Source organism: Nematostella vectensis, chromosome 9, assembly GCF_932526225.1.
Source record: "Nematostella vectensis chromosome 9, jaNemVect1.1, whole genome shotgun sequence".
NCBI lineage: Eukaryota > Metazoa > Cnidaria > Anthozoa > Actiniaria > Edwardsiidae > Nematostella > Nematostella vectensis.
Genome location: NC_064042.1, coordinates 9,059,649 through 9,083,409, shown reverse-complemented (window position 1 = coordinate 9,083,409; position 23,761 = coordinate 9,059,649). Strand labels below are relative to the sequence as shown.

The window sequence follows — 23,761 nt, the reverse complement described above, 5'->3', positions numbered from 1 at the left end:
CGAGCCCATAGACACGTCGATTTGCCGATTTCGAGTGTTTTGCCAGGCTTCAAGGCGGGTGGCGAATTAAAAGTGACGTCATTAACCGATAAGCGGCTCAGCCAATGGAAGCCAAAGGACGGGGCTAGTATCAAACATCCCGTCCCTTATTAACAAAATGAACAACTGGCAAAATGAGCCCTGACGGTTGGGCTGAGATGCTTTTATTCTAACAGCCGCAAAACAGAAAAAGAAAGATGGCGATAACTATGTACAGTGATGTGATCATACCGGTTAACAACTGTCCAAAAAAAAACCGTTCTCTTTAAAATATTTTCGGGTTAAAATAGAAATAATAAACAATGGTTCCTTTACATCCCTTACGGAAGATTCAACCATGGCGGATTCCCAGATTAGGTACATATACAGGTTGGTACATCAACAGGTTGGTACATCAACAGGTAGGTACATCAAGGTCCGCAATCCACCATACGACATAGCTCAAGCACCTGGCAGCGAAGGGCATGTTTGCATGAACTATTTCCGTGGCTCTGGCAAACCTTTCGCAGAAGTCCATTTAACTCAGGCCTTAGCAGCGAAGGGCATGTTTGCATGAACTATTTCCATGGCTCTGGTGAACCGTTCGCAGAGGTCCTTGGAGTTAGTGGGCCTCATGACTGGAGGAGGTCGCATCTCTTCAAAGTTACCGTCGGTCGAGCCGTCTAGGAGCTTGGGGAGAAAGTCTTGAAGCTTTTCCTGGCGCTTTTCTAAAGAAACATAAAAATCAGGGAATGTGCGAATGAGCGAGGAATAATACTATTTATTTATTTATTTACTTACTTACTTACTTACTTACTTACTTACTTACTTACTTACTTACTTACTTATTTATTTATTAACCTGAGTATCAGGCCCTCCTATGTTTCTATCGCGCCGGCGAGAAACAAGAGAAGGGCCTGATACAAGTACTGTTTAAATCGCATGTTCTGATTGGTCAAAAAAACAAAGGGTACTCGAATGGGACGCGCTGATTGGTTCAGCCATATATAGTACCCTAACCCGTCGACTGCTCGTTCTCAGAGTAATGGCGGACGGTAGAACAAGTGACACGCGTATTTCAACTCACCGTCCACAGTTCCCCCAAGGTAAGTAAACCAGTTGTTCCTCATATGCTCCACGGCCTCCCTGTCCTCCGCGTAGGGACTGGTAACGAGCTGGGGAATACATGGTACGACCTGTTCGCTGACTAGGTCCAGTCCCTCGCATAGCGTCTTGTAATCGTCCGACTCGAACAGGGAAATGGCAAGCTCGTTTAGTTTCTGTGCGAAAATGGGTAATTTGATTAACATGAACAGTAAAAAATGGTAAGGATTCCATAGACATGTTCATAGCTCGTAACTCGTTCAATTTCTGTGTAAAAATGGGAGTGATTTGACGAGAATACAGCAAATTGGGACAGGACTTAAACTTGGCGCACAGACAAGATCGCAAAGCATCATGGTCTTACCAAGAAACACACTCTCCGACAGTGAGCAAGCAACCGCTGGTCCATACTGCGGGCGTTATTCGTGGGGTCGCTTAGTTTTCTGTTGAGTTCGTACGCGTGCACGAGGTATGGTAACGACTCCTTGTACCTGTGAAAGAACGGGTTTGTCATTCTAACGTCACAGAGTCTAGCATGGTCCAACAAAGCTCACCATATAATGTCGAAATGCCCCGTGGACCATTGCTCACGTAACGTAGCCCCTGGGCCCCTTAAAACCACTCATCCGATACCCAGTACATAAAAGATAGCATCCATACCCACTTTTTTTTCTTCTTATTATTTTTTTTGCCCTTAAGTCATTTTTGTAGACACATAAAAAGCTAATTCGTGGTTTTCTTACAGTTGTTGAAAGGGGCACTCGCACGCTTACACGAGAAAAAAAATATATACATACAAAAAACGATGTGCAACAAGATGTGTGCAACAAAACGGCGCAAAATATTCCTGCTCATTTCATCCAAGTTTTATATTCAAGAGTGATTAATAGAAAGAGCTAAACTTATTTCATTTACTTATTCATTTATCTATATCGTTTTTCGGTTTTGCGGAGGATATTTTTGCTTTATACGTTAGAAATCTTCGGAAATCGTAGTAAAGTCTTATGATCTGACACTTTATAAGTATAACCGCGAAAGTGCCCCTCAATAGACAACAAATGTACGCTTAACTGTTAAACACCCGTACATTGCAAAATCCCGATGTGAATATTTTTTGACGGATATTGTGGAATTGCCCCCAAGCATAACCCTGGCTGCCGAATTACCATGCAAACCACTTTGTCTTACTTTTGACTGTGAAAGTTGTCTAGACCTGTGAGAAAACACGAGTTGATCAACTTGACTTTGTCTTACTTTTGACTGTGAAAGTGCTCTAGACCAGTGAGAAAACACGAGTTGATCAACTTGAAAGTCATGTACATTTCCTTCCATCTCTGCCATGGAAACAAAAAATACAACATAATAAGGAAGAAGGCCACTGAATACAAACGGTAAACTCTTGCCTCGGAAGCGTGTTTTAGTGACCTCTGTTCACGTCTTTGCAATTGTTTAGCTTGGGTTTTACTGTCTGTCCGTAAAAGCGAGCTGTCCGTTATAGCGAGCTGTCCGTTATAGCGAATGCCGTAATAGCGAGCTGTCCGTAATAGCGAGCAGTCTGTAATAGCGAATGTCAGTAATAGCGAGCTGTCCGTAATAGCGAGCTGTCCGTAATAGCGGAATTTCCGCAATAGCGAGCTGTCCGTAATAGCGGAATTTCCGCAAATAGCGAGCTGTCCGTAATAGCGGAATTTCCGCAATAGCGAGCTGTCCGTAATAGCGAAGGCCGTAATAGCGGAATGTCCGCAAATAGCGAGCTGTCTGAAATAGCGAGCTGTCCGTAATAGCGGAATGTCATCAAATAGCGAGCTGTCCGTAATAGCGGAATGTCCGCAATAGCGAGTTGTCAGTAATAGCGAGCTGTCAGTTATGGCGAGCTGTCTGAAATAGCTAGTTACCGTAATAGCGAGTTGTCTGAAATAGCTAGTTACCGTAATAATGAGCTGTCTGAAATAACTAGTTATCGTAATAGCGAGCTGTCAGTAATAACGAGCTGTCTGAAATAGCTAGTTACCGTAATAACGAGCTTTCCGTTATCGCGAGTGTCCACAATAGCGGGGTGGACAGGAGAAAAAAATGGCAAAATTAAAATTGTAAGGTTGTGTTAGCTTACATTTTGTTAATATTTTGCCTAGAGGTTCCTTGCATAATATAAATCAAAATAAGCTTTAGTATTTTTTGGTAGATGATCTATTCTTAAGATATGATTGAGCAAAGATGCCATAAATCATGAAAAAAGTAGCAATTTCGCCCAAATTAGGCAATTTAAGACAAATCAAGAGCTTTACAATTTGCAATATCTCAAGTACGGATTATCTACCAAAAATAACTAAAGCTTATTTTGTTTTATATTACACAAGGAACATCTATGCAAAAATCAAGCGAATATTATCTAACACGACCTTACAATTTGAACTTTGCCATTTTTTACTCCTGTCAGCGGAGTGTTAAGTAAAAGTACTGGCTTTAAAATAGAAATCTACCATTAAGTTTTCTGGCTTTGTTTTACTTTCTCGGAGTTTGTGATACCCACCTTGTAGTCCGCCGCACGATCCGTCCCTTTCTCTGTTTCCAGGAATTCCTGTACGCGTTTTCTGTACGGCATCAAACTAGGTCACCAAAAGACGTGAAAATCTTTAATATTCAAAAAGACGTTATGATTGAGTTACATTGACAATCAGAATAAAGGCTAATGCAATGCGAGGAGGAGCTGGGCATGCATTCAGGCTTAAAGGGTGTCTAATCAGCCACATTTGTTATTGTTTACATTCAGTATTGGAAGGTTGGAATAACCATCTAAAAAACGTTAATACCTAATTTTTCAATCCCTCCCCCCCAAAAAAAAAAAAATCAGCCGATGGAAACGGACACTTTCTCGCGGTTGGTATTTTGCTAGGAGGACAAAATGACGGCTGGTAGAGACTCTTTAACGTCATTACCCAAGAAGAGAGGAGATTAACAGTTCCCATTAAGGCGACCTGGCTATGATTTGCACTAAGAATTTTTTAGTGAGGCGCGCGCAACTGGGCCTCTTCCAAAATAGGCAGAGTAAGCTAAAGAGCTGCTCACCTCTGGTCCTTGGCCTTCACCTCGTCAATGACAGACTCCAGTATGGCCCACTCCACAGTGAAGTCAGGAGCGCTGCACCGCATCAGGTATATCCCAAGATGCTCCAGGCGCACATCTCCTGGGTACTCTGGGGGGTACTCACGGGCGAGTTTGTCCAGTCTTGTCTTCTCGTTAATGCACCACTGTGTTATGGCTATCAAAAAACGAAACGAAAATATAAACGTTGGACTGAGGACTCGTCCGACTGAAAATGGTACCACTGGCCAACATACCTAGCTTATTCTAAGCCATTCAGGCAAATACACAGGGGGTGTGCACAAGGTGCGCGTGAACCCTCCCTTGCCTCCCCTGCAGCCAAAAAGTGGGTCAATTTATAAGGGAACCTTTGGATACTATGCTTTTCCCATATGATGACTGAGCACCCCCCCCCCCCCCCCCTTTGTCAATCCTGGGTACGCGCCTGGTATAAGTATTGCATCCAAGATAACAGCGCATCTAAATTCTAAGATTTCCCCTAATAGGATGCTTCAGGTCGCCCAGAGGTACTTATGCGACACTTGATGTAGGTTTATGAAGAATGTCCAAAGAAACATGGCCTTAAGCGTAATTCAGCAAGAAAACCTGGATTTCTGCAAGAAAACCTGGAGAAAGAGTGAAGCTGAGAACCATCTGAGTTAATTCACGTAGGAAACGGAAATCGAATCCGGAACCCAGTAGACACACAGGTACTACTGTCAACTGCATACCCATGTTCCCAACAAGCGACCTTACCCTCGTCAATAGTGAGCTTCTTTCCAGAAGAGTCGACAAGTGACGGTAATACACCAAGATTGGCAGTCAACACCGACTCTGAACGAGCTGCAGCGGGAGAGTGGGCACGAGGGCTCACAGCACATGATGCCTCGGCGTCTAGCACCAGGTCCGGCCGTGCGACAACTAGAGCCTGGGACTTGGCTTCTGAAAGTGAAGGAAGGTAATGAAGAGGCTGTTGTGGTCACCCTGCGGTACTGGCGCCCGTTTCTCGAAACACCCGAGAATTCTCGGGCCCGAAAACTAATTTTGCATTTTTGTTCAAAATTTCGCATGTTTTTATTTTGGAGAACCACTTTCATGTTTTAGAACAGTTTGAACTTCCACTCGTTCGTATTTCAAATGATTATGTTCAATAGGGCTATTTTCGAAGTTTTGCTGAAGCCAAAAAGATACCCGAAAAGTCTCGGGTGACTGCGAGGTCCCGAGAACTTTCTTAATATTTAAGCCTGTGAATTTCGGGCCCGAGAAATTCGGGAAAGATCAAAATCTATAAAACCAAAAAGAGGATTATCCTTCACATGAATCTTTGTGGTAAAATACGATGTTTGACGATATTTCAACACATTTAGATACCATAAATCTTATAGGAATTAGCCAGCTTTTCAAATTTAAGGAATAAAACTTTTTCGGGCCCGAGAATTCTCGGGTGTTACGAGAAACGAGCCCCAGGTGCCTCAAACGTGTCTACCTCAAAGGTACTAATAAGAAAAGCATAAACTCCAGCTTGCTGCATTTATACAGTAGTTGTTTGAAAACATTGACATACGTTCGACACACATTCTATGCACCAATAAACTAAAAGTTAGTTATCATTATATAAAAACAATGATGATGAAGCAGTTAAGAACTATTGGATAAGAATGGCAGCATGTAAGATACTTTTTCAGTTGCATTTCATCACAAAGTAGTTTCATTGTATGTCCAACCTAAACGTTTTGCACTTGTCATCTGGCCGAACTATGCTTGGTGCTATAATATTTTGCACTTCTATTTATTTCAGGGTTTAGAATTATTGGAAAAATATAGACAAAAAATAGAAATCCAAAGCCAAACTTGAAAGCAAAGGAAGATACACAATAATTCCAGGTCCATCGTTGTAGGCTGAAGATTAAGAAGTTTGCAAACATCAGCGACGTAGACAGGTTTTTAACAGGAGGGGGCCCAAAAGGCCCTTCCAAGGCATTTTCTCCTGTATTTTAGATAATGTTTCATACATTTACTGTAGTTTTGGCTGCTAGAAGGGGGACCCAGGCCTAAGCCCTTAACATATAAAAACTGTCCATATATCGACTTATACCTTTCGCAGCTTTTGCCTGCTTCTCGTCCCAGTCCCTCAGTTCCTGCTCAAAACTAGCATTATCCTCGTTAACCATTTGTTGCAACTCTGCTGACAGCACTTCTGGCGTATTGCCGGCTCGTATCACCTCTTCCCGCCGTGCATCACAGTACAGCAGACAGTAGGCACTGACATTACGGTACCCCCCTAGGGATTCACGCTCCACTTCCTCCCATGTGACCTCGCTTACGGTGATGTCATTGAACTTCCGCCACCGTCTGTCCAGTGGGTCGTTAATGTAGGCCCAGTAGTGGCCACCATTAGCTTGCCCCTCGTGGACAAGCACGGCATATAGGCGGTAAGGTATCTGAACAGAACAATGCTTATTCAATCAACCACCATTATGGGTATAGAGAACTACATATATGAATACACAACAGTGATAACCCCCAATAGGATACATACCCTTAAATAATTAGACCATCTCAAATAAACCTAAAAAAACTCTTCTTCGTACAGCATCGAAACTAAAAACCTTAATAACTTTCAATAAAAAAAGGGAACCTCTGTTGTACTTTCTCCAATAAACCTTAAAAAACCTCTTCCTCTTATGTTATGAACTTTCGTGGAAATAAATTGAAAAGCACATTATATATCCACCAAACTTTCTTGGAGGAAAAAAATTAAAAATAGAAACCCAAATCATAATGCTGGATTTCCAGTCATTTTTTTTCTGAGTTCAGCCTGAAATAGATCCTGCAAGAATCACTGAATGTATCCTATTTGATGGTATAGGAAGCACATTCAGGGAGCAAAGGACAATGCTTTACCGTTTTCATTTCTTCATCATTATACATAACAGAAATAGCCTCTTCAACCTCTTTCAAACTTGTTGAGATATCTAGAGAAGACAAGGATAAACTTTTGTTAGTTACTATTACTGTTGCTAAAAGCGTTGTTGTTCTTGTTAGTATGAAGCGTTGTTAGCCAGGCTTTTAGGGGAGGTGGGGGCAAGCTTTTAGGGGAGGAGAGGGACGAGGTTTTTAGGGGAGGAGAGGGACCAGGCTTTTAGGGGAGGAGAGGGACCAGGCTTTTAGGGGAGGAGAGGGACCAGGCTTTTAGGGGAGGAGAGGGACCAGGCTTTTAGGGGAGGAGAGGGACCAGGCTTTTAGGGGAGGAGAGGGACCAGGCTTTTAGGGGAGGAGAGGGACCAGGCTTTTAGGGGAAGAGAGGGACCAGGCTTTTAGGGGAGGAGAGGGGCCAGGCTTTTAGGGGAAGAGAGGGACCAGGCTTTTAGGGGAAGAGAGGGACCAGGCTTTTAGGGGAAGAGAGGGACCAGGCTTTTAGGGGAGGAGAGGGACCAGGCTTTTAGGGGAAGAGAGGGACCAGGCTTTTAGGGGAGGAGAGGGACCAGGCTTTTAGGGGAGGAGAGGGACCAAGCTTTTAGGGGAGGAGAGGGACCAGGCTTTTAGGGGGGGAGAGGGACCAGGCTTTTACGGGATGAGAGGGACCAGGCTTTTAGGGGGGGAGAGGGACCAGGCTTTTACGGGATGAGAGGGACCAGGCTTTTAGGGGGGCAGAGGGACCAGGCTTTTACGGGATGAGAGGGACCAGGCTTTTAGGGGGGGAGAGGGACCAGGCTTTTAGGGGAGGAGAGGGACCAGGCTTTTAGGGGAGGAGAGGGACCAGGCTTTTAGGGGAGGAGAGGGACCAGGCTTTTAGGGGAGGAGAGGGACCAGGCTTTTAGGGGAGGAGAGGGACCAGGCTTTTAGGGGAAGAGAGGGACCAGGCTTTTAGGGGAGGAGAGGGACCAGGCTTTTAGGGGAGGAGAGGGACCAGGCTTTTAGGGGAAGAGAGGGACCAGGCTTTTAGGGGAGGAGAGGGGCCAGGCTTTTAGGGGAAGAGAGGGACCAGGCTTTTAGGGGAAGAGAGGGACCAGGCTTTTAGGGAAAGAGAGGGACCAGGCTTTTAGGGGAGGAGAGGGACCAGGCTTTTAGGGGAGGAGAGGGACCAGGCTTTTAGGGGAGGAGAGGGGTCAGGCTTTTAGGGGAGGAGAGGGACCAGGATTTTAGGGGATGAGAGGGACCAGGATTTTAGGGGATGAGAGGGACCAGGCTTTTGGGGAGGAGAGGGGTCAGGCTTTTAGGGGAGGAGAGGGACCAGGATTTTAGGGGATGAGAGGGACCAGGATTTTAGGGGATGAGAGGGACCAGGCTTTTGGGGAGGAGAGGGGTCAGGCTTTTAGGGGAGGAGAGGGACCAGGATTTTAGGGGATGAGAGGGACCAGGATTTTAGGGGATGAGAGGGACCAGGCTTTTGGGGAGGAGAGGGGTCAGGCTTTTAGGGGAGGAGAGGGACCAGGCTTTTGGGGAGGAGAGGGGTCAGGCTTTTAGGGGAAGAGAGGGACCAGGCTTTTAGGGGAGGAGAGGGACCAGGCTTTTAGGGGAGGAGAGGGACCAGGCTTTTAGAGGAGGAGAGGGACCAGGCTTTTAGGGAGGAGAGGGACCAGACTTTTAGGGGAGGAGAGGGACCAGGCTTTTAGGGGAGGAGAGGGACCAGGCTTTTAGGGGAGGAGAGGGACCAGGCTTTTAGGGGAAGAGAGGACCAGGCTTTTAGGGGAGGAGAGGGATCAGGCTTTTAGGGGAGGAGAGGGACCAGGCTTTCAGGGGGGGAGAGGGACCAGGCTTTTAAGGGAGGAGAGGGGTCAGGCTTTTTGGGGAAGAGAGGGACAAGGCTTTTAGGGGATGAGAGGGACCAGGATTTTAGGGGATGAGAGGGACCAGGCTTTTAGGGGAGGAGAGGGACCAGGCTTTTAGGGGAGGAGAGGGACCAGGCTTTTAGGGGAGGAGAGGGACCAGGCTTTTAGGGGAGGAGAGGGACCAGGCTTTTAGGGGAGGAGAGGGACCAGGCTTTTAGGGGAGAAGGGAAACAAGTCTTTTAGGGGAGGAGAGGGACGAGGATTTTAGGGAGGAGAGGGACCAGGCTTTTAGGGAGGAGAGGGACCAGGCTTTTAGGGGAGGAGAGGGACCAGGCTTTTAGGGGAGGAGAGGGACCAGGCTTTTAGGGGAGGAGAGGGACCAGGCTTTTAGGGGAAGAGAGGACCAGGCTTTTAGGGGAGGAGAGGGATCAGGCTTTTAGGGGAGGAGAGGGACCAGGCTTTCAGGGGGGGAGAGGGACCAGGCTTTTAGGGGAAGAGAGGGACAAGGCTTTTAGGGGAAGAGAGGGACAAGGCTTTTAGGGGATGAGAGGGACCAGGATTTTAGGGGATGAGAGGGACCAGGCTTTTAGGGGAGGAGAGGGACCAGGCTTTTAGGGGAGGAGAGGGACCAGGCTTTTAGGGGAGGAGAGGGACCAGGCTTTTAGGGGAGGAGAGGGACCAGGCTTTTAGGGGAGAAGGGAAACAAGTCTTTTAGGGGAGGAGAGGGACGAGGATTTTAGGGAGGAGAGGGACCAGGCTTTCAGGGGAGGAGAGGACCAGGCTTTTAGGGGAGGAGAGGGAACAGGCTTTTAGGGGAGGAGAGGGACGAGGATTTTAGGGAGGAGAGGGACCAGGCTTTTAGGGGAGGAGAGGACCAGGCTTTTAGGGGAGGAGAGGACCAGGCTTTTAGGGGAAGAGAGGGACCAGGCTTTTAGGGGAGGAGAGGGACCAGGCTTTTAGGGGAGGAGAGGGACCAGGCTTTTAGGGGAAGAGAGGGACCAGGCTTTTAGGGGAAGAGAGGGACCAGGCTTTTAGGGGAGAAGAGGGACCAGGCTTTTAGGGGAGGAGAGGGACCAGACTTTTAAGGGAGGAGAGGGGTCAGGCTTTTAGGGGAGGAGAGGGGTCAGGCTTTTAGGGGAAGAGAGGGATCAGGCTTTTAGGGGAAGAGAGGGGCCAGGCTTTTAGAGGAGGAGAGGGGTCAGGCTTTTAGGGGAGGAGAGGGACCAGGCTTTTAGGGGAGGAGAGGGACCAGGCTTTTAGGGGAGGAGAGGGACCAGGCTTTTGGGGAGGAGAGGGACCAGGCTTTTAGGGGAGGAGAGGGACCAGGATTTCAGGGGAGGAGAGGGACCAGGCTTTTAGGGGAGGAGAGGGACCAGGCTTTTAGGGGAGAAGGGAAACAAGGCTTCTAGGGGAGGGAAGGAAGGGTTCAGAAGGATGCTTAATCATGGGAATGAGAAAAGAAAACTATCAAAGCTTCATTGGGAGGGTGGGAATGGAAAGGATACGCAAGTTAGTTATATTTATTTATTTTGTTATACCCCTCTCACCTAAAACATCTTGTTCAACCTCTGTCCTCCAGCGTCTGAGCGCGGTCGCTATCGTCTCTAGCTCCGACTCTGTCACATATCGAGGCGCAGGATGGAGGGAGGGTGTCCGGGTATCGAACAGGGTGGAGGGGCCAGCAGAGGTTGCACCAAAGGTGACCGGAGACCCCGGTATAGGAGTATGCATCTCTACATCTGTACTGTCCGAGGGAGGGGTGCTTCGGACAAAGTTGAGAGCACTATCAAGGATGTCTTGTATAGGGGATCGCTTTGCTCCAGATCCATAATTTGTATATCTATGGAAACAGAAAGTGTTATAAAGTCAGTTGACAGACAAGACAAAAATGTATAAAACAAGTTGGTAATGCTTGTGGTGACTCAATCCATTTTTTTATGGATTGTTAGGCATCAACTTTCAGCATGTCTAAAAGACTATAAAGACCAGCCGAAACGAAACCAACAATGTCCAGCACTGCTGCACCACCTTACTTGACTGATCGCAAGACGAAATGTTGGAAATGTGTGTAAACTACAGTACTTCACATCACCTTCAGACATGTACAAACAGGGCCACCAACTCTGTTCTTGCCAGCATAACTAATAATGCAGTTTGCATAACATGATTGCTGGAATAAGCGCCATAGTGCCTATTTCATTTTTCATGTCCCAGGCAATTTGTTTATTCGGGGGAGGTGCTTATTTGAGCAATTAAGTTGCTATTATGTACTTTATTTACTTGCCTATCTAGACTGGACTTCAAGAGTTGATGTCGTTCCTTGAGGGTCTTTACTTCTTCTCTTCGTCTTCTAGAGAGTTCCTTGTTACGCTCCATATATCTAAAAGGAGCTCAAAATAGTAAGATCTCTGCAAAATGTAACGGTGCAAAGAATCAACAAAGTCAAACCATATATTTCATTTTTCTTACCTATCCATGTAAATACATTTATCAAATAAAAATTTCTCATGAATTTTTTCTGCCCTGCCGATGGACTGGTTGAACAGGAAGCGAGAAAGCATGAAGGTCAGAACCAGTGGTAATCTTGTGAACCAATGCTGAGGAGAGAAAATTTATGACAATATTATAATATTAGCTATATAAACTGTTTATAAATGAAAATGTTAAAAAAGCTATTTGAAGAAAGAGACCCAGGCAGCAACAGCTTTGTTATTATTTTCAATATACAGAAAATATGTAAAGAAATCTCAAAACAACCACCATAATAAATCCCATCTCAGGTTCATATAACCTACCTCTTGGCCTGAATTTTGGGTGTCGCCGTGGTTTGCAGGCTCTATTTCTCTGGCGGCCATGCCACCCTCTAGACTGTCATGCAAGTTGGAGTAGCCTTGCACCTGCAGGGGGCACGCCCCAAACGTCTCGATATTCGAGAAGCGATTGCCTAGAGAAACATGCAGCATTTAAATGGAGATATGAATTCAATACATGGAAATCAGAGAAATCACTCAAAGATACCTTCATACACTCCATCCACCTTTGACTGGCCAAAGAATAGTTCTACTACAGGGTTGGAAGATGAGCTGCAAATAGAGAAAGGGGGCAGCCTCAACATCATTGCCATCATAAACTATTAGCACTGCCATCACCAACCTCACCACAAGAATAATCAAAACTATTATCATAACAATTACCATCACCTTAACTTTCACCAACACCATAACCATCACCATAACCATTACTAACATCATAACCATCAAACCATCACGGACATCATCATCACCAACACACTGTCATTCTAACCATTGACAGAGTGCTATTAAGGTGAATGCTGCATGCTTCACCACTTTGTCTAAACTGGTCTTTTGATGATGTGTTTTTGACCATCCATACCTACTGTATCAACTTGGCTTTTCTCCTCTTCCTTGGATTCTGTATTAAAGATGTCTTCAACTTACCTATCGGCTTGGCTTTTCTCCTCTTCCTTGGATTCTGTATTAAAGGTGTCTTCAACTTACCTATCGGCTTGGCTTTTCCCCTCTTCCTTGGGTTGTGTATTAAAGGTGTCTTCAACTTACCTATCAACTTGGCTTTTCCCCTCTTCCTTGGATTCTGTATTAAAGGTGTCTTCAACTTACCTATCGGCTTGGCTTTTCTCCTCTTCCTTGGATTCTGTATTAAAGGTGTCTTCAAGCCATTCTAACAGCTTATGGGTGAACTCACTAACATCCTTGAAAAAAGACCATTGGCATTAGCATACAGTAATAGTAGCTGTAGAACACACAGTCGTTGTCATATCTATACAGGGATAGCACCATGAAAATAGTATTTTTAACAAGAATACATTGAAAAAGTCCTGTTTTCCCAGTGAACTTAAAACAACTTGAAAGTGCTAAAAATTTGGGTAATGAAATGCTGTTCCAGAATTTATTTGTAATCCAAGGGCGGTGATGGTCCATGGAAAACTTGGTTTGACTCTGAATGGTTACTGTAGCAACCTTGTTTACAACCATTAGCAATGGGTGATGCTAGAACAGTGATTGAGGCTGCCTAGACTTTCAAACTTCAAACAGCCGGGATATGCTTAGGGTGTTCATGCAGTCATGGGGATTATACACAAAATTAAGATTTGAAAATTCTTGAGAAAAAAGGTCTGCTTTTCTTTGTGGACATAAATGGGGAGGGGTTCGACTTTTTCAAAGTCGTTTTAAAAATGGGGAAAAAATTGGGGTTTAGAAGCCATTTTTAAGCAACTTTTTATTCATGTTTTGTACCAAATTTACCAGTGGAAAAATACACCGTCAGGCTGAGAAAACAATAAGAATGTGATGATTGTGTATGGTGTCATTATTATTTTATTATATTTTTGAGCCAGTATTTATAATTCCAAATCATTCAGGTGATACAAGTGTTCCACGGCCCCTTCACATCCTCATTTGATCTTGCTACACTTGCTTAGTTAATCTCGCTCAATTACTGACTCTGAGGTGGACTTGGAGCAAGTCTGAGGGAGGGAAAAGGGGGGGGGGGATATGCACACATCAAGGCCAACCTTGAAAATATAGACATGCCTGTCTGCATTTCAAATCATTATATTATTATTATATTATATATTATTATTATATTATATCAAATATTACCTGTTGGTTACCAGGGTTACTTTCACTTCCATTGTACTGTAACGCCTCCTTTAAAATCTGTTGAAATAGCAAAGCAAACACACAAACAATGTTACCAGCTAAGTTTCGCTTTTGTTTACTGGGGTACTAAGACAAAATCAAAGTGAAATCATACATAAATGGAATGATTCACAGGAATTGGCCATTCCAGCTAAAAGCTTGCCCATGCATTTGACATCAGCTACTGACATGCTGCGAGCGCTTCATTTGGTGCAAGCTTATAAAGGCCCGCACTGCATTCTGGTAGTTGAGGTAGGTTTCTAAATAATGGGCGCACAAGCTTATAGCAAGAATGGCCTGTTGTTTTTGTCTATGCTGGATTGGTTACCTCTATTGCCTTGATGGGGTCGACATATTTCCTTTTGCTCGCCACAAGGAGAGCAAACAGCTTTCTCAGCTCAAGCATAAACAGCAATTGATGGGCATCCTGCAACAGAAAGGTTGAAAAAAATGGTACAGAACTATATCCCCTATAATGCATTAGTCAATTGAAACTCCCACCCCCATGGTTCCAGGGAAGGGTGGGGGATTAGAATTTGACTCTTTACAAAACAGAGAAAAGCCACCACTCCCTCTGGACAAAACCGCAGTCAAATGGTGCTACCCCTCTTGATACAAAGCATAGGCAGACAACTGAAGTCATCTGAAATAAGCCTTTATCTTTCAAAGCCAGTAACATTCCAGTGAGTACATTTGTACTTAATAACTATGAAGATATCGTTACCAAAAAAAAACACAATTTATCTTCATCTGGCGTTAGTTATCATTCATATTTGTTTTCACACATTTCGGCATGCAACTTGCCACACGCTGACACATGGAATTGCTTGCTACAGAAGAGAAAGAGTATCAAACCAGGAACTGACATGACGTTTGCAAAGTACATTTGTGATGTTATTCATCTGTTCCCAAGCCCCCATGGTGGGGACAAGTCTTAGAGTAAAAAACTGTCATTCCCCCCACTCCTTGGGGACAGATTCTTGTTCAAAAGTGCTCTAAACCCCCACGTTAACGCCACATTTCCCCAGGACCATGGGGGTGGGAGTTTCAAATGACTAGAGCATAACAGAGCCATACCTGAAGAAGGAGGTTTAAACACTTCCCATAACTACAGGGAAATAGCAGGCCTGCAGAGATTAGCACATTGAGAAGAGAGGTATACTAACCTTTGACTTCTGCTCATTTGCTGATGGAGGCTGATAGCCCAATACCAATTTTCTAAATACTGGCAAATGGAACAAGGCCTGAAACCAGGCAAAAAATAATCCCATTACATCAAAAAGAAATAGGCAAAATACTGAATTCATATACTATACACAGGGATAAAAAAAATTACATTTAAAGGAGCCAGAATGTACCAGAATCTATTTGTAATCCAAGGGTGGTGATGGTCCATGGAAAACTTGGTTTGACTCTGAATGGTTACTGTAGCAACCTTGTTTACTATTGTTAACAATTGGTGATGCTAGAATAGTGATTGAGGCTGCCAAATTTACAGATAAACATGGTAAATTGCACAGTGTATGATCATAAAAGGTAGCACAGAAAGAGTAAAGGCTAAGTCATGATCTCAGGGCCAATCTCATTACACTATATACAGGACAATCAATTCACTATCTTAGTGCCCCGTCATAACAATATATTTTTGCTGTCCTAGTTTATCAACAGGCTAAGTACAACCCTGTTGATTGATAAATGGACATGAATTTCCCCTTCTAAGTACCTGTATGACAGCACTAAACCAGCAAGTGTTGCCGACATTCTTGAACCCAACAGGAGTGCCCTCCACCCTCTTCCTGTCATAGGGATTGACAGGATCCACAAACATCATCCATGGATCTCCTCGCTTCCTCTTCTGACCCGGCTTATTCTCAATCAAGCTGGCTTCCAGCACCCTGGGATAGGACAACGATGCAGTGAAATTACTTGCAAATGGGTAACAGCTAAAAAATGTTTTTGGTTGCTAGAATGAATAAAATGACTTACCTACTGATATCTTGTTCTTCAGCAGTGATTCCCTAATAACAAATTATACTTGTCACAATGATTATTTTGATGATGGGAAACTGGGCCAAAAATGATAAAGTGAGACCTCTCATGATACAATCTACAGTTTGTACCTTAATGAAGGCTCATTTAATCTTAGCAACACAAAACTGTAACACCCTGATCCTGAAACCCCCCTGCCTCCCTAGTCACACCTCTAAGCCCGTTACCTGTGGCTGTCCAGCCTGGGATTCCTGTAAACTTAATGCAATGGCCTTCTCCAGGTCATCATCCCGATCATCCTTATCTTTTGTCAAGTCAATCACTTCTTCTACAAAGGTTACAGAACAAAATCCTTGTATGAAAGCACTAAACCGTGAACTAATATCATTAATATAGAGATTATGATAATCATATCATAACAGCATGTTTAAAAATATTTACCAGAATCTGTTTGAAGTTTGTGGACATATTACCACAAAATCATTTCATTCTGGTGTCTTACAACTATTGCAACCGAGGTCTTATTCTAGCAACTTTGACTACTAGAATAGTGTTAAGGTTGCATGCTATCTATCAAACCAAAACTCCTATAAATATAAAATATACAAATCCTACCTTGCTCAACTGGAGTTTTCTTGACAACTGTAATAATGAAATTGTAAAAGTTATCAGGTCCACACAATGTTAAAAGTACTTTATCAGAGAATTATCAGAAGTCACAGAGAAACCTCAGGTGTCAGAAACCCTATCAACCTACCGTGATGAGTGGTGCTACTCTGAAATCAAATAAAATGAGAGGGTCAGGGGGATATTTCAAATACATAGACTAAAAGCGGTTATAAAGATTATACCTTAAGGTTGGACTGGGTGAGAATGGAGATTGCTTCATCAACGTTGTAATTGCCAGCCTATATGATCAAGTTATGTTAGATATGTCAAGTTAGTAACTAAGGATTTCTCATGTTTGAGTATTATATATTATTTTTTAAAAGAACCTTTTTTATAAGTCCAATCTGAAATTTCACCAAATTTAAAGAACCTGCTAAGGCTCAGATTGCAGAAAGATATTGATTTGTTAGTCTGATGCATTCTAAAATGCATCAAATTGTGTTCATAATAACAACCTTTTAAAATTGAAAATTTTATTGTTTTTGATCATTTGTGTAATTCTCTTCAAATAATTTATTGGGTATTATTGGGTTATTATATGGTATTATAAACACTCATTGGGCATTGGTAAGAATATTTTCAGACTTGGAATACTCCAATAGTAAGAACAGCCCATTTGATGTTCTTGTAGGAAAAGAGTGTATACTAATAGTATGGATCACACATATATTTTGGTAGCGGAGGGGGTGCCCCTATATGGCAACCCTAGCTACACGCCTGCATGTATAAATTTCAGACCTTCGAAGGGGTTTCCTTAGGCCCCAGCAGCCGGCGGAAGTGCCAGCTATTTTCCACCGAGCATTGGCAAATTTTTTCAAAAGTCAACATAAGTTTTCTTTGAACTAAAAAGATAGAATAACTTCCACCCTCTACTTATCATTCTCAAACGCCTACTCTGAAAGTTAATGAAAGCCCTGCTTCTATCTACAGTAAAGGTCTGTAAATGGCTTCTTACTTCATCCAATTAAATTTTACTGTATGAAATACCATAGCATTTCTATACTTACAGCAAAAGCATTCTGTGCTTCCTCGATTGAGACTCCAGTTATCTCACATACCTGGTGGATGGCCTCATTTTCTTGTGTAACCTGGTTGAATATTTCAATCAATCAAGGAACAACCAATATGTCCTTTCTACTTCCCGTGTGGCCTTACGCCTTTGATTTGTGAAGTTGTGGTTTCACACTTTTTATATGCAAGTCATTTTTCAAGATAATCACTATTTTCGAGGTGTTTTAGCCAACCAAAATGACAAGTGAATAATAATCGAGCAATAACATGCTTGGAGATTTATATACTTAAGTAAAATAGCACGCTGAAAGTGAAATATAAACCGAAACAAATCAAAAGTGGAAAACCTCAACAAGCATTGGCGCATAAAAACTGAAGATTTTGTGGTCAATGACGGGATACAATTTGAACTTCGCCAAATTAAGCATCATAGATCAAGGAATCAAAACACAGGATTTAAAAAAAAAAGTCAGTTGACAACAATCGATAATTTACGGAATAACTGACGGTGTTCGAGAAAATCGATCGTACCCTTCTCGGGAATTCTTGAATTAAACCCCTCCTATAAGTGCCCTACCTTTTTCATAGAAGAAGGATATTCTACAGTCATGGTTTTCTAGTTCTACGCGCGAATTGGCGCTCTGGGCCATGAAATTCCAGCCCAGATTCCCTTGTTTTATAAGTTTAACGTGATTTTCAATTCAAAATGGGAGCCATGTTTTTTCCCGCATGGTTGGTGTAATCCCGGCATGCGGCGCGCGGGAGATCACTAGATCTAGGACCTCACGATGACGGGATAAAACAGGGGGCCCAGAAATTATTGAAAGATTTTCCAGTGTCTAAGGCACGATGAAAAAGGGGGAAGTAAAAAAGTATTGGTGGACATAGACACCCTTGGAACGTTGGCAGTGTTCTCTATCTCACTGTCGGTTGGTCCTTGGCTATAAACCTGGACAGGGGCTCATAAGTAGGGGCAATCAACTTCCCCATATTCTGGTACTATACTAACTGTCACGGCGTTTCCTAGGATCAGGCTATTTTTAGACGCGCGGATGAGCCAATCAGATTCAACCTTTGTGTTGACGTTTTGGCTGAGCTCAACTGCACGCGCAGTCTCAGACAAAAAGCTATGTTCTCTCTTCGGTACTTTGACTTTTTGTTGCTCTCTTCTTTAATATGAATCCAACCCTACCTACGACTTTGAATTCTGGCTTGCAATTCTTTTGTTGAACAAACAAAACCGACGGATGATAGATAAAAATATATTCTTCCTAACTGCAATTTGCGCGTGCAGCCTCGCGTCACTCGCGCGCGCGACCAACGTCAAAGTAGCTGATTGGCCCGTTCGTGCGTGCGCGTCTAAAAATAGACTGATCCTAGGAAACGCTGTGACATTTATATAATACAGATGATTGCCCCTACTTATGAGCCCCTGACCTGGAAGAAGTCTTTCATACCCTCAGAAATACAAAGGGATGAAAATTTACACCCCCTCCTCCAAAAGAAAATACATGTAGAAATGACAGCATACCATCATCAAGTTAAATAGAAATGCTTTCCCAATACATACCTGTCAACTCTCCGGCATTAGGCGGGAGTCTCAAGATTTTGGACCCCTTCTCCCGCTCTCCCGCGTTGAGCACCAAGTCTCCCATTTTTTTTTAGCGATTTTTATGGCTTCCGAAAAATTATTCTATAGAAAATCGTGATTTTGCCTATTTTCTATTAAAATTTTTAAAACAATAATTCCCTTGCGTAGCGCACACCCTCGTGAGATCCATAACTGGATTTGTTCAAGAGACCTTTCAATACAGCAAACCCCTGCAAGGTTAAACCCACCCCTCCTCACAAAAAAAGAATATACCCCACCCTTCCCCCCAAAGAATTCTCAAGCCTTGAGATTTTCAGAGGTTGACAGGTATGCCAATACACCATCCTTGACCTTCATATGTGCCAAGGTCCTATTAAATCACACTAACAACACCATACCTGTCAAGATTTTGGACCGCTTCTCCCGCATCAAGCTTCAAATCTCCAGCTTTTTAGCTATTTTTATTGCTATTATTTTAGCTATTTTTTTTTTAGTGAGTTTGAGCCCCCTCCTTCCCATAGATGTCATCCTCGCTTAGGAAAAATCTTGAGAAAATACAGTGAATGTATCAGAAGTACCAAATGATAGCTAATGCGTGAGAATACAGTAAATGTATGTATATTTTCAAGACAGCCTTCTTGCAGGCGGTACTCGGTGTTATTATTGCAGAAAACCCTCTCCGTTTTTGCGCTCACCCCCAGACACAGAGTACCGCCTGCAAGCAGGCTATTTTCAAGAAAATAAGGCTCGAGAAAGGGTTCAAAATCTTGAGACTCCCGCCTAATGCAGAATAGTTGACAGCTATGACTGCCCTAGTCAAATTTTAGATTAATCACAAATTTTCTTCCTTGGTAGATTATAAATCTTACATTTTATTAATTGTCTTTATATTTGAGTAATGCATTAGAGGGATTTAAAGGCCATTAGCCAAAGCAACCTCCTTTTAAAATATATACAGTATATACATCATCATGGCTTTAGCAAGCAGTCTCTTTGTACAATATAATAAAGGTAGGCTTTTATATCTCTATAGCTGTTGAATGAAATTGTGCTTTTGATTGGAGCCATTTGCCTCTTTGGAGTACCTTTGGAGTACCTTTGCAGTACCTTTGGGGTACCTTTGGAGTACCTTTGTAGTACCTTTGGAGTACCTTTGGAGTACCTTTGGAGTACTTTCGGGGTACCTTTGGAGTACCTTTGGGGTACCTTTGGAGTCCCTTTGGAGTACCTTTGGAGTACTTTTGGAGTACCTTTGGAGTACCTTTGGAGTACCTTTGGAGTCCCTTTGGAGTCCCTTTGGAGTCCCTTTGGAGTACCTTTAGAGTACCTTTGAAGTACCTTTGGAGTACCTTTGGAATACCTTTGGAGTACCTTTGAAATACCTTTGGAGTACCTTTGGAGTACCTTTGGAGTACCTTTGGAGTACATTTGGAGTACCTTTGGAGTACCTTTGGAGTACCTAAGCTCAAGTGCATTGCCTGACAAAGGGGACAGTATAACGGCTGCATATGAGAGTAGACTATTTAGGGCCTAAGATTTGTGTCTGTTAAAAATAAAATCCCTTATTAGTTGCAAGGTAATTCTATAGGAACTAGAACTAAGGCATGGGTATCTGACCATTATATGCAAGCATCTATTACACAAAAGCCCAGTTTAGGCAAGTTCTACTGTATTTCTGGTCATACCAGGGCCGTAGCAGGGGTGGGGCACTGGAGGCACGTGCCCCCCCCCCCAATATTGTAAAAAATATAAAGAAAATAACCAGTAGAGGCGTGGCTGTGACCCCAAATATTTCCCTATTGTTTCCATATCGTGCCCCCACATGTAATATTTCGAGGTCTGCTACGGCACTGCATACCAAAGTAAGCCCTTAAGATTCTACTGTACAAGAGATGCAAGAGATGCCTGTAAATAAGGCTTGTCCTGTTTGTTGTTTGTCCACTTCTTGTTCAGAATATGTAGAGTGACCCATCTGCTGGTCCTATGTATCCAATCCCAACAAGAACGAGATCAATCAGTGTCCACACCCCCAGGCCACCAAAACTAAATAACTTGCCGAGCCCTTCTTTCCAGTGACCAAGATAGAAACGATCAATTCCAAAGCCACCAAGTGTAAGACTAAAAGAAAAAAAACAATCCAGTTTTTTTTAACCTAGTAAATCATACACAATTATTATTTCTAATAAGTTGTGACAATTGTATAAGTTATGATCAGAGCGTCAGAAAACCATTATAATGAAAAGTTATTTCCTAATAGGCAAGTAGCTAAAAAGGATAATATGAATAGGTTTGGGAAGTTTTGAGAACTTCTGTAGCCCCATCCCTTGATCTGCCTGTGTTTATATTGACAAAGAGATAATTCCACTTGATCTTCTTATGTAAACCTGGTTTTTATTATATGCTTTGGGAGAAAGAAAATGTATCTTAAAATCAAGGTATCGTTGCAAAGAGGTCCTCAAATTTACGCTACAAAGGAAACTCCATTGAAAATATCATTGTAGCGAGGTGGGGTTTTGTATCAACTTTTACAAAATAATAATATTGTAACGTATCTCTGTGTAAGACTGTACAGCTACTCTCTTTTAGACTGACAAGATCTGTCAATCGATTAACTGTACTGTGTGTGGTGTCTTGAGTTTTTTTCTTTTTTTGATAGAGAGAATAAGTAGTACTTTTGTATTAAGGTCAAAATTATGCTAGGGAGAACAGATTTCTATCGTAAAATCGAGAAAATTGTTGTAACCAATATTGTTAGATTGAGGAAATTCAGGCCCGTACCCAGGGGGGTGCAGGGGGTGCGAATGCCCCCCCCCCACAACGGCCGAAGGTCCACTTTAGGTTCCCAATGGACGTGCTATTTGTAGACAAAACTGTAAAGCATAAGCTAGGTCACTTTGGTACGTAGCCAATTTCGACAATAAACGTCCTGTGAAGATACTGCAAAGGCATAAAAAAAATCCCATGTTGTTTTTTCTGGGGTGGTCAGATTTTTATTAGAGAACTCATCCCCCCCTCCCCCGAAAAAATTAGGTCCACTTTTTCGAATTTTGCACCCCCCCCAAGAAAAATCCTGGGTACAGGCCTGTAATTACTTATATTTTCTACTGTATTTCCGCCATGAAAAAGGAACGTCATCGTAAAATCAAGGTTATCATAAAATCCAGTAAAATCCAGGTTCCACTCTAACCATAACAATAAAGAAAAAAAATTAAAATCCACCAGCCTTAGTAGAACAGCAGTAGACCATCTGTACCCAGACGTCCAGTTACATCTAAGGAGCTTATTAAATGTCCTGTTACCTGAAGAAACAAAAAAAAGGGTATTATGCCCTGTGAACAAAATAGGTACTGTCTTATACAGCAGATGGTATAGTTTTGTTATACCTTTAAAAAGGAGGAAACTGTACTATCTACAAATACAACAAAATTGAGAATTTACCTTATAAGATAAGTAAAACATGGGGGGGGGGGAGGTGGAGGGCTAGACCCCCCACTCTTGATGGTAACGGACTTGTAATATCTGTAATTTTCTCCTCACCTAGGCATAACACCTCCTCCTTCACAGTGCAGTTGGTGATATATCTTGGTGGGTCACTGACCGCTGACACAACCTAAAAAAGAACACAAAAAGATATAAATAAGGACAATCTTTCTTTGGCAAAAATCTGAACTTATCAAGAGTATATCACCTTACCTTACAGGTAGTCTTCTTGATACAATGATAGCTCTCTTCTGGAGTTTGAAAGCAGTACCGACAACTGAATGTCTTTGTAAAGTTTCTAGGTCCCTGTAAAACAAGACAGAAATCAAACAGCAACATGCTTCCATGTTTTTTTGTATATGACCTAATAGTTACAGCCCTTTATTTCCTTGGTTAAGATTGTGGTTAATATTTTACCAATTTCCTTTTTAAAATCTTATGACATGCTTGTAGGCATAGGGATGGCTTAGTAATGGAGATCAAACAAGCTCTGCTGTCTTCCCCACTCCCTTTCCATTTAATCACAGCTGGTCACACTTGTATAGCCTATAGCAATTTCCAACTGCCAATCTCCAGTATGTGGTTATTCATAAATTAATGTATATTATTGTATCTGTTTTGTGTACAAAAAAGCATTTGTAGATGTTGATGCTATAATCTCAAATCAAAGACCATTTTGATCCCCTCTCTTCTCTTGTGTCAAACAGCAATGCATTGAAACAGGCAGAGATAAATGGGAACTTGAAACAAATTGAAAAATTTCAGACACATTGCTATTTGAATCAGAAGGGAGAGGGCTCAGCATAACCCAAAAGGAGTTCTAATGCCCGGGAGGGGGACTCCGAGAGTCCCTCCCCTGGGTTGCAATGCAAGCTACAAGAGTTGATGTGAATAAGCTTTTTTAAAGAAAATTTTTTTAGCATTTTTTTATGAAAATTTCCTACCTTGCAATCAACAAAATCAAGTGCTTTACATGACACACTAACTTCTTCTCCGTAAACACAAGAGTCATTATATTGGCAGTCAATACACGATGCACCGAGATCGCTACAAAAAACTCCATCAGGGCAACCAGAAGATGGACGAACACTCGGAGAAACAGTCGTTAAGCTGGGAGTTGATGCAACCGAAGTTAAACTGCTAGGGTTAGTGGTAGAGTTTAGACCTGAAGATGGCGTAGAATTTATAGAAATAGAAAATGTAGGTTGTAATGGCACTGTGCTTGTAGCTGTAATATGTCCATTTTTCATAAATGATAGAAGTATTATTGTAACTTGGGCGAGAAGTAATGCGAAATGAAATTTCCTTCGCGAACCCCACAAATCCGCCATGTTGTTGTTTTATCCCTTTGCTTTCCTTGGAGGGGG

The 23,761-nt window shown here is 42.7% G+C and overlaps 2 protein-coding genes across 6 annotated transcripts; both read right to left on the bottom strand.

The window, feature by feature from the left end:
- Positions 1–170: 170 nt before the first annotated feature.
- Positions 171–18,092, bottom strand: LOC5504841 (ubiquitin carboxyl-terminal hydrolase 25). 3 transcript variants are annotated; one of them, XM_048732747.1, is made up of 26 exons: positions 17,901–18,092; positions 17,320–17,400; positions 16,495–16,551; positions 16,401–16,419; positions 16,259–16,285; positions 15,871–15,971; positions 15,641–15,672; positions 15,378–15,549; positions 14,821–14,898; positions 13,983–14,081; positions 13,616–13,672; positions 12,614–12,705; positions 11,994–12,058; positions 11,771–11,919; positions 11,445–11,572; positions 11,260–11,355; positions 10,523–10,815; positions 7,108–7,178; positions 6,299–6,644; positions 4,960–5,145; positions 4,189–4,381; positions 3,653–3,728; positions 2,377–2,456; positions 1,487–1,613; positions 1,106–1,298; positions 171–746 (listed from the first exon to the last, which is right to left on the bottom strand). In XM_048732747.1, exons 1-26 carry the CDS (start codon positions 17,931–17,933, stop codon positions 562–564), a joined length of 3,036 nt encoding a protein of 1,011 aa, XP_048588704.1. In that variant the 5' UTR covers positions 17,934–18,092; the 3' UTR covers positions 171–561. The 3 variants fall into 3 exon arrangements, with proteins under 3 accessions (XP_048588704.1, XP_048588705.1, XP_048588706.1); XM_048732748.1 differs by having other exon boundaries at positions 13,983–14,083; positions 14,829–14,898; XM_048732749.1 differs by having other exon boundaries at positions 16,401–16,414; positions 17,901–18,090.
- Positions 18,093–19,766: 1,674 nt separating this feature from the next.
- Positions 19,767–23,752, bottom strand: LOC5504837 (TM2 domain-containing protein 3). 3 transcript variants are annotated; one of them, XR_004293924.2, is made up of 6 exons: positions 23,339–23,752; positions 22,608–22,700; positions 22,452–22,524; positions 22,138–22,213; positions 20,374–21,032; positions 19,767–20,329 (listed from the first exon to the last, which is right to left on the bottom strand). XR_004293924.2 is itself a non-coding variant. In XM_032373199.2 (5 exons), the coding sequence occupies exons 1-5, from the start codon at positions 23,723–23,725 to the stop codon at positions 20,864–20,866; spliced, it is 798 nt and encodes a 265-aa protein (XP_032229090.2). In that variant the 5' UTR covers positions 23,726–23,752; the 3' UTR covers positions 19,767–20,863. The 3 variants fall into 3 exon arrangements, 2 of the variants coding, with proteins under 2 accessions (XP_032229090.2, XP_032229091.2); XM_032373199.2 differs by having other exon boundaries at positions 19,767–21,032; XM_032373200.2 differs by lacking the exon at positions 19,767–20,329 and having other exon boundaries at positions 20,867–21,032; positions 22,134–22,213.
- Between the last annotated feature and the right edge of the window lie 9 nt (positions 23,753–23,761).